The sequence below is a fragment of the Lipotes vexillifer genome, unplaced genomic scaffold (genome assembly GCF_000442215.2).
Source record: "Lipotes vexillifer unplaced genomic scaffold, Lipotes_vexillifer_v1.1 scaffold778, whole genome shotgun sequence".
Classification (NCBI taxonomy): domain Eukaryota; kingdom Metazoa; phylum Chordata; class Mammalia; order Artiodactyla; family Lipotidae; genus Lipotes; species Lipotes vexillifer.
Window position 1 is genome coordinate 1,591,021 of NW_006774127.1, and position 9,793 is coordinate 1,600,813.

Here is a 9,793-nt window from a genome sequence, read left to right on the forward strand (position 1 = left end):
GTCCAAGATCAGGGTGCCAGCATGGTCTGGTGAGGGGCCTCTTCCTAGTCTCAGACTTCTTATTCTATCCCTTTTTGGGTCTCTGAGGTCTATGTGCTCAGAATCTAATCACCTCTCAGAAGTGCCACCTCCTAATACCATCACTTTGGGAATTCGTTTGTCAATATATGAATTTTTTTTTTTCTTTTTGAGGGGGTGGCACAAACATTCAGACCAGGGCAGGAATGTGTTTGTACTTTATTCCCAGTCAGGGGAAGCCACTGAAGGTTTTCAGCAAGAAGAACAATGCGACAACCTACATTTTAAAAAACGTCGATATCTTCTTTGGTGCTATGGGCCGCTTGGATTTTAAACATGCAATGTCCAATTCTGAAAAAGGACGGACTGTTCAGCTAGGCTGCGCAGCCGAGTGTAAGAACTCCCTACGCCTTTAACATTCATGCTTCCTACAGAACCGGGCTGCTACGCATGACATGACATAGTTAACTAAGTACAGGACACGAGGCTCGTCTGAACTGAGGTGTGCTGTTAACTGTAAAATGCGCACTGGAATCCCAAGATTTAGTACCAACAAATGAATGTAAAATGTCTCACTAAATCTTCTGGCTTGATTACATGTTGAAATGATAATATTTTGGATATACTGGCTTAAATAAAATATGGCCATCTTACCTCTCTCTTTCCGCTTTAATGAAAACGCGGCTACTATTAGATTTAAGAGGACCTACTTGTCTGGGATTCTATTTCTACTGGGCAGCGGCTGGGCTGGACTCTGCGCGCCGAGGTGCAAACTATCCATCCAGGAGTTTCGCCTGCGCCCTTTCCGCCCCAGTAAGGCAGAGGTTCTGGCCGGGAGTCTCCGGTTTTCCTGTGAGTTCCCTCAGCCTCTAACCCGAGTCTCCGGTCCGGCCCCCGGGCTGGCCAGCATCCCTGGCTTTCGTGACACCCACTCCCGGGCTGCAGGGGTGCAGGGCGCGGACCTCAGAGAATCCAGACGGTCGGGCGGCTCACGCATCAGTCCTCCCGGCTCCCCAGTCCTCCGTCCCGCGCGGTGGTGGCCTTCCCAGCACCACGCCTCACAGCACAGCCAAAAAGGACAGTAACCTGCGGGGGCGAGGCCTGTCGATCACACCCAACTCAGGGCAACACCCACCTCGGTCGACTCAATGAACACCTATTACTTCTGGTCAACCCAGCTCACGCGGATCCGCAGATCCCACACCTCGCGGAGACCTAAACAACAATCACCTCAAGTCCATCCAATCACCACTCGTCTCAGGCTCATCCAATCACCACCTGCCTCAAGCCCATCCAATCACAACCCTCCTTACGCCAACCCAATCAACACCCACCTCAGGCCGACTGGGCGGGGCCGGATCCCTCCCGGGCTTCTCCCACATCCCCGGGGCCTCTGGCCACTCCGCGGAGGGGGCGTGGCTGCATGTCGGGAGGCGGGACTTCCTGTCAGGCCGGAAATAATTCGATCCAGTACGGAAGTCAGCTCGCAATCCGGTTCTTCGTGGGCCTTGAGGTTTACGGTCCGAGTGTCTGGTGGGGTCAGGGCGCTCAGTGGTCGCTAGACTGCTGCCTTGGTTCGCCTCTTATTTCCCGGCTGGCGATGGCGACCTACACCTGCAACACCTGCCGGGCGCTGTTGGACGACGGGGAGGCGCAGCGGGCCCACTACAAGACGGACTGGCACCGCTACAACCTGAGGCGCAAAGTGGCCGGCATGGCCCCGGTCGGCGCCGAGGGCTTCCAGGAGCGGGTGCGGGCGCAGCGGGCCCTGGCGGAGCCGGAGAGCAAGGGCGCGGCCACCTACTGCACCGTCTGCAGTAAGAAGTTTGCCTCCTTCAAGGCCTACGAAAACCATCTGAGGTCCCGGCGGCACGTGGAGCTGGAGAAGGAGGCGGTGAGTCGGAAAGTGGCGATCCTGAATGAAAAGAACTTGGAGAAAGGGCTGGGCGTGGACGGTGTGGACAGGGATGCGGTGAACGCGGCCATCCAGCAGGTCATCAAGGCCCAGCCGTCCACGTCTCCCAAGGAGGCGGCCCCAGCTCCCGAGGCGGAGTCCCGGAGTCCCGTGACCGTGGCCGCTGGAGGACGTGGGACTCAGCAGCGAGACCCGGCCGAGAAGCCTCCCCGGCTGCAGTGGTTTGAACAGCAGGCGAAGAAGTTGGCCAGACAGCACGGGGAGGAAGAGAGTGAGGACGACCTGGATGCAGATGGTGGGGGCCTGTCTGGGGGGCGGGGCGGGGCGGGGGACGGGGCTGGGCCTCAAGCTTCCAGTTTATCTTTGAGGTTGGAGCGGGGAGGTGTCCGTTTTCAGGTGAAGGTGATGCGTGAGGGTGTTTCCTTGGTTTCTGAAGTGGCTGGTGTGGCCAGCACCCCCACAGGGCATTTTGTGTGTTTAGCTCACTGTTCTCATTCAGGGACTGAAAGCTTAGCGGGGGGTGGGGGGAATAGTTACTTAGTAAATGTTTGTCGAATGAAAGGATACATTCTCTGTCGAAGGAGGAGATTGTTAACATATGCAGAAGGAGAACATGGTACCCTCACGCCATGTGCTGCAGAATGTTTAATTCCATTGGGTTTCTGGTCATGATGGCTTTGCTCTGAGTTTGAGGTGCTCAGAATCGGCGAGCTAACTTGCAGTGTGAGGCTGGAGCCAGCAACCTAGGCTTCTTGACTTAATGGGCTATTTTTCCCTCATCCCCCTGACGCTGATTGCATGTGTTCATATATGTATAGGAAAGGAGCACGTGCTTCCTTCAAGGGGTTTACTGTGTGCTGAAAAAGAAGGATGAAAGCATTCCTTAGCCATGCCGACCCGTGTGTGGTGGATGACTGGCTGACTGAGATCTTCCGCTAACTTTGTTTTTCAAATCTCTGGCTTGCAGACTGGGAGGATATTGATTCTGATGAGGAACTGGAATGTGAGGATGCTGCAGCCCCGGAGGAGGAGGCAGCGGAGGAAGAGGCTGGAGGAAGCACCCCACGTGGTGCCATCCCCATAACAGACTGCTTGTTTTGTCCCCATCATTCAAGCTCCCTCACGAAGAATGTGGCTCATATGACTAAAGTGCACAGCTTCTTTATTCCTGATGTAGAGTATCTTTCCGATCTTAAGGGACTGATTAAATATTTGGGTAAGTTCAGTCGTTTTTTCCTTTTGAATGACAAAATACCACATTACTGGGGGGCATTAGTTTGGGGCTTCTCCTCAATCTTGGATTGAATGACCGGCCGATTTTGTGAAAATCAGAAACTTGATGGCTGTTTTTTGAACTGTGGACATCGACAATGAGCCCTAATCTGGCTGCAAAAAGCTGCTTTCATGTTTTTTTCTCAACTTATTTTTTTCCAGGAGAGAAAGTTGGTGTGGGGAAGATTTGCTTGTGGTGCAATGAGCGGGGGAAGTCCTTCTACTCCACGGAAGCTGTACAGGCTCACATGAATGACAGGAGTCACTGCAAGCTCTTCACAGATGGGGATGCTCTTTTGGAATTTGCAGACTTCTATGATTTTAGGTAAGTCTGGTTTGTAAGGCTGCAGTGGTTTGAACAGCAGGCGAAGAAGTTGGCCAGACAGCACGGGGAGGAAGAGAGTGAGGACGACCTGGATGCAGATGGTGGGGGCCTGTCTGGGGGGCGGGGCGGGGCGGGGGACGGGGCTGGTCCTCAAGCTTCCAGTTTATCTTTGAGGTTGGAGCGGGGAGGTGTCCGTTTTCAGGTGAAGGTGATGCGTGAGGGTGTTTCCTTGGTTTCTGAAGTGGCTGGTGTGGCCAGCACCCCCACAGGGCATTTTGTGTGTTTAGCTCACTGTTCTCATTCAGGGACTGAAAGCTTAGCGGGGGGTGGGGGGAATAGTTACTTAGTAAATGTTTGTCGAATGAAAGGATACATTCTCTGTCGAAGGAGGAGATTGTTAACATATGCAGAAGGAGAACATGGTACCCTCACGCCATGTGCTGCAGAATGTTTAATTCCATTGGGTTTCTGGTCATGATGGCTTTGCTCTGAGTTTGAGGTGCTCAGAATCGGCGAGCTAACTTGCAGTGTGAGGCTGGAGCCAGCAACCTAGGCTTCTTGACTTAATGGGCTATTTTTCCCTCATCCCCCTGACGCTGATTGCATGTGTTCATATATGTATAGGAAAGGAGCACGTGCTTCCTTCAAGGGGTTTACTGTGTGCTGAAAAAGAAGGATGAAAGCATTCCTTAGCCATGCCGACCCGTGTGTGGTGGATGACTGGCTGACTGAGATCTTCCGCTAACTTTGTTTTTCAAATCTCTGGCTTGCAGACTGGGAGGATATTGATTCTGATGAGGAACTGGAATGTGAGGATGCTGCAGCCCCGGAGGAGGAGGCAGCGGAGGAAGAGGCTGGAGGAAGCACCCCACGTGGTGCCATCCCCATAACAGACTGCTTGTTTTGTCCCCATCATTCAAGCTCCCTCACGAAGAATGTGGCTCATATGACTAAAGTGCACAGCTTCTTTATTCCTGATGTAGAGTATCTTTCCGATCTTAAGGGACTGATTAAATATTTGGGTAAGTTCAGTCGTTTTTTCCTTTTGAATGACAAAATACCACATTACTGGGGGGCATTAGTTTGGGGCTTCTCCTCAATCTTGGATTGAATGACCGGCCGATTTTGTGAAAATCAGAAACTTGATGGCTGTTTTTTGAACTGTGGACATCGACAATGAGCCCTAATCTGGCTGCAAAAAGCTGCTTTCATGTTTTTTTCTCAACTTATTTTTTTCCAGGAGAGAAAGTTGGTGTGGGGAAGATTTGCTTGTGGTGCAATGAGCGGGGGAAGTCCTTCTACTCCACGGAAGCTGTACAGGCTCACATGAATGACAGGAGTCACTGCAAGCTCTTCACAGATGGGGATGCTCTTTTGGAATTTGCAGACTTCTATGATTTTAGGTAAGTCTGGTTTGTAATGTCGAGCGAAGCCAGCTGGTCACATTTGCATTGGATTTGCACGTGCCTCTACCTGATAACTGTCTGTGTCCGGTATCGTATTCTTCATACCTCTTAGCACACTTGTTTAGGAGGTAGTTATTTCCTCTCATTCTGTAGATGAGAAACTGAGTATCGCAGAATTAAACACACATATCTGACCCGGAGAAGATCTCAGGCCCAAACTGTCAGTTTGTGTGGTTTGGAAACTTGTTTTTGCTTGTTGTGGTTTCCATGGTCAGAAGTTCAGTTTTGCCAGTTACCTCAGGAACAGAGGCAGGGAGGTTAGGCTTCACATCTTGGTTTCCCTGAGAGCCCTTGAATCACAGGCTGTCTCCTAAGGGACTTGAGCTGGTGGCTGCACCAGGCCTGTCCCAATCACTTGTTGGTGAAATTATGCCACCTTTACCTAGAATCTTGAATATTTCATACATCATGCAACGAATCCATGCTAGGAATTCTGGAACAGCTGGTTCTTAGTGTCAGTGTGCCTATGACCTAGCACAGGTGTGCTCTGCAAGCGGGTGTGTATAATGACCATGCCAGGTGTGCAGAGTCTACCTAATACAGGTGTTCAGAAAAGTGCTGGTCTTTTAAGTCGTCCTTTTGCATTTTCCTCCTGATTTCTCATTTCTTACTTGTCCTGACAGAGAGTTTTTCATTATAGCCACTTTGGTGGCTCTGTAGGGGCCACCATTGTGGTTTTAATTTGCATTTCCCTGATGAGGACTGATGCAGTTGAGAACCTTTTTATATATCAACTGGCCATTTGGATATCTCTTGTGAAGTATCTGATCTAGTCTTTTGTCTGTTCCTGTTGGCTTATCTGCCTTAGTGTACATTTCTCCAGTTATTTTCCTTGTGTATTTGTGAACAGCTATAGAAGCACAGAGATTCTTCTGGAACTAGAGTGTCTAATTTGCCAATTCCTAGGTGTACTCATGTCGCTCTTTGGGTTAGTTAAGTAAAGTAAAAATTTTTAAATTCAGCTCTTCAGTTGCACTCCCCACATTTCAAGCCCTATGCTTAAAAACAGATGTGCTTTAAAAGTAGCTACCATAGTGGACACACAGACTGAAAATTTGCATCATCAGAGACTTCTGTTGTTCAGCACTGTTGTAGGACTTGTTTTTGTATTGATTAAATTGAGGAGAGCTGCATCTCCAGCTGTACAATCTCCTCCTCTTCCTCTGTTTGCCAGCCCTCCTGGAGAGAAACAAATACAGAGGTGAAGGAATTCTGTTATAGGTTGTTTGCTCACTCTTTCTTAGAACAATTTTAGATTCTCAGCAAAACTGAGAAAAAGATACAGAGAGTTCAAATATACTCCTTACCCAACACGTGCAGAGCCTGCCTCATTATCAGCATCCCCCAGTGGTACATTTGTTACAATTGATGAACCAAGTTGACCCATCAGTTATCACTCAAAGTCCATAGTTTAGAGTTCACTCTTGGTGTTGTCCATTGTATGAGTTTGGAGAAATGTGCATACAACGACATGTATCCACGATTAGAATATCATACAGAGTGGTTTCACTGACCTGCAGATCCTCTGTGTTCTGCCTGTTCATCATTGTCCTCCACCCGACCCCTGGAAAACCGTGATATTTAATGTCTCCATATTTTTGCCTTTCCCAGAATGTTGTATGATTAGAATCATACAGTATGTAGCCTTTTCAGACTGCTTCTTTCACTTAGTAATATGCTTTTAAGGTTCCTGCATGTCTTTTCATGGCCTGCTAGCTCATTTCGTTTTTGTATAATCCAAAAATACTCCCTTGTATGGATGTGCCACAGTTTATTTATCTACTCACCTATTGGAGCACATTTTGGTTTCTTCAGGTTTTAAGAATTTGGATAAATCTTCTGTAATTCATGTGCAGGTTTTTGTATGGACAGAAGTATTTGACTCCTTAGGGTAAATACCAAGCAGCAGGATTGCTGGGTCTTACGGTAAGAGTGTGTTTGATTTTGCAAGACACCGCCAGCTCTTCCAAAGGGGCTGTACCCTCTTGCCTTCCCACTAGCAGTTAATGAGAGTTCCTGTTGCCCCAGATCCTCACCAGCATTTGATATTGTCATTGTTCTGGATTTTGACCATTCTGATAGGTGCATACTGGTATCTCTGTGTTTTAATTTGCATTTTTCTGTTGACATATGCTGTGGAGCATCTTTTTTGCATGCTTATTTGCCATGTGTGTATCTTCTTAGTGAGGAGTCTGTTAAGGTCTTTGGCCCATGTTTTAATCAGATTGTTTTTTGCTGAGTTTTAGAGTTCTTTTTGCATTTGGATAGCAGTCCTTTGTCAGATGTGTCTTCTGCAAATACTTTTTTCCAAGTCTGAATCTTGTATTTTAATTCCCTCGACATTGTTTTTCACAGAGCAGAAGTTTCCTTTATCAGATGTGTCTTCTGCAAATACTTTTTTCCAAGTCTGAATCTTGTATTTTAATTCTCTCGACATTGTTTTTCACAGAGCAGAAGTTTTTAATTTTAATGAAGTTTAGCTTATCAGTTATTTCTTTCATGGACTGTGCCTTTTGTGTCGTTCCTAAAAAGTCATCACCAAACCCTAAGTTATCTAGGTTTTCTCCTATATTATCTGTAGGATTTTTTATAGTTTTGTATTTTACATTTAGGTCTGGGATCCATTTTGAATTCATAGGCCATTTGAATACTTTACTACAGAGAAAATGCTAATAAATTGTTTTCTCTCCAAAAGCTTTCAGTGTAGTCGCTGCAACTGTTAACCCCTCACCCCTAACCCCTTTAGTTATCTAGTAGGTTTACAGTATTTTAGTTAAATTTGAGGTATTGGTCTATGTATTAATGCCATTCCATGGTTCCAGGAGTAGCTACCCAGATCACAAGGAAGGGGAGGACCCTGATGAGACTGAGGACTTGCCGTCAGAAAGGGCCTTGGAATATGAAGACGACACCATGGAGCTGATCCTCCCTTCTGGTAAGTGCAGTTGTCCAGAATACATAGCTGCATGCCGCTGAGATTATCGGAGCGGCGTGTTCCCATCACTTCCCTTCCACACCGAGGGGAGAGACCCTACAGCTTCAAGTGTGTGTTTGTGTTACCCTGGACGAGGTGAACTCTGAAGGTTGCCCCGTAGCTCTGTCTTGGCTGTTTTGTTTAAATTGCATCAATGTTTTCCTCACTTTTGTTGTGATTCGTAATGCTTTAATCAGTCATTGCCTTTCTTTTCAATACATAGACCTTTTGTATTCTGTTTATTATCTGGTTTTTTGGCCCCATCCAAGTTTTTCTTGTTAAACTTGACTTTGCTCTTATTCCTTGAACTGATTGCTGTTTCCGTGGTGGCTCAGACTTGCATATGTTAGTCTGGCATGGGTGGACCTGATTGACAGCGCCCAGGTTTCCTGTCCGTATTCTGGGTGTAGGGGGAGGCTTGGAGTTTGAATTCTGCCTTCTCCTTTGGGGAACAGGATTCATAATGGCAGGATTTTGTCCCAGGTATGAATAGAAGAAGGAAAGCCATGAATATGAGAAGTGTGCAGTATTGCTTACAGTGTTATGCTTAGCTAATAGGAATGGGGGCAGCTACAGAAGACGCATCTAAAAAGGACATAAGATAATAAGATAAGATAATAAGATCCTAATAATACCTCGTATTTACTGAGCAGTTAGCACATTCAGGCAGATATATTATTTTAGCTTTACATCGAGCCTTTGAGTTAGATTCTGTTATCCTTATTTGACGTATGAGCCAGCTGAAGCTTAGACAGGTTGAGTAATTTACCCGGGATCATGGACCTCGTCAGTGAAGCCCTTTCCCCACTTGTCTCCGCTGCCTGGGAGATTTGCAGTGATGGTGGGAGCAGGAACGGCCACATTGCCAATGGAGACGTCTGCCGTGAAGAAGCCGCCCTGAGGTGCTGCTCTCCACCTGGAATAGCACGGCTTAGGTATAGAGGGCCCTGCTTAACCCAGAGTAATAACCTTCTAAGGCTAAGGGCAGTTTAGACAATGACAGTGAAAGGAAAGTGCAGGCAGAACCTATCTTGAGGATATAACTCTTCTACAGTGGGATGGAAGCTGTAATGCAGCAGAATATTGTGGCCTATACAATACGCAGCAGCAAAGCAGGCCTAAATGTATCACAGAGGACCTAGTCCCATCTTCCCTTGGTGAAAATACTGATGCAGAATGTCAGAAATAAGTTTAATAACTTATTTTCTAAGACTGTTTATTTAGCCCCTAGTTTCATTAGCTCCCCCTTCCTTAACTGAGACTAGATCACAGACCTTGAGAAAGTGAATGAAATGGTCCCTGCCAGCGGCGCCTGGCGTGTAGTAGGATCAATAGGAACGTGGGCTTCATTTTGCAGCAACGCTGCTCACCAGTGAGACTATCCAATTTTAGAAGTATAGTCTATTTGCGAGAAATTTTCATCTGGACTTAAGACGTCTGTAGCTTAAAGACTCCCTAGCTATGTAGACAACACATTTGCCCAGAGCGATAGAGTTTCCTCAGGTTCGCCAAAGCCAAACCTGGGTGTCTTCTCAGGATCCGCTCTTACTCTCCCACATCCTTTTTTCTTCTCCTTATCTGTGTCACCATGAAAGCTTCCTGTCTGGCCGTCTCCAGTCTGGTTTCCACTTGACCACCAGAAGGTTCTTTCTAAAACAAACACCAGTCTGTTTTCTTTTCCCTCTGGAATCCCCAGGGGGAGCCCTTGCCTTCAGGGTCACTTTGTCGCCCAGGTGTCTGGTGCTCTTCCTTTCCCGCCCGCCCGCAGTCTCCCTCCCCTGGGCCTTTGCCTGGGCGCTGCCTCTGTCCGTCCCCCGCGCCCC

The 9,793-nt window shown here is 47.6% G+C and overlaps 1 protein-coding gene across 1 annotated transcript in view; it reads left to right on the forward strand.

Annotated features, from left to right (window-relative positions):
- The first annotated feature begins 1,618 nt into the window (after positions 1–1,618).
- ZNF622 (zinc finger protein 622) overlaps positions 1,619–9,793 on the forward strand; it is a 15,025-nt gene continuing 6,850 nt past the window's right edge. Inside the window, exons 1-4 of the mRNA XM_007448890.1 lie at positions 1,619–2,228; positions 2,901–3,149; positions 3,368–3,530; positions 7,819–7,931. Coding sequence (XP_007448952.1) covers positions 1,619–2,228; positions 2,901–3,149; positions 3,368–3,530; positions 7,819–7,931 — 1,135 coding nt within the window. The remainder of the gene's footprint in view (positions 2,229–2,900; positions 3,150–3,367; positions 3,531–7,818; positions 7,932–9,793) is intronic.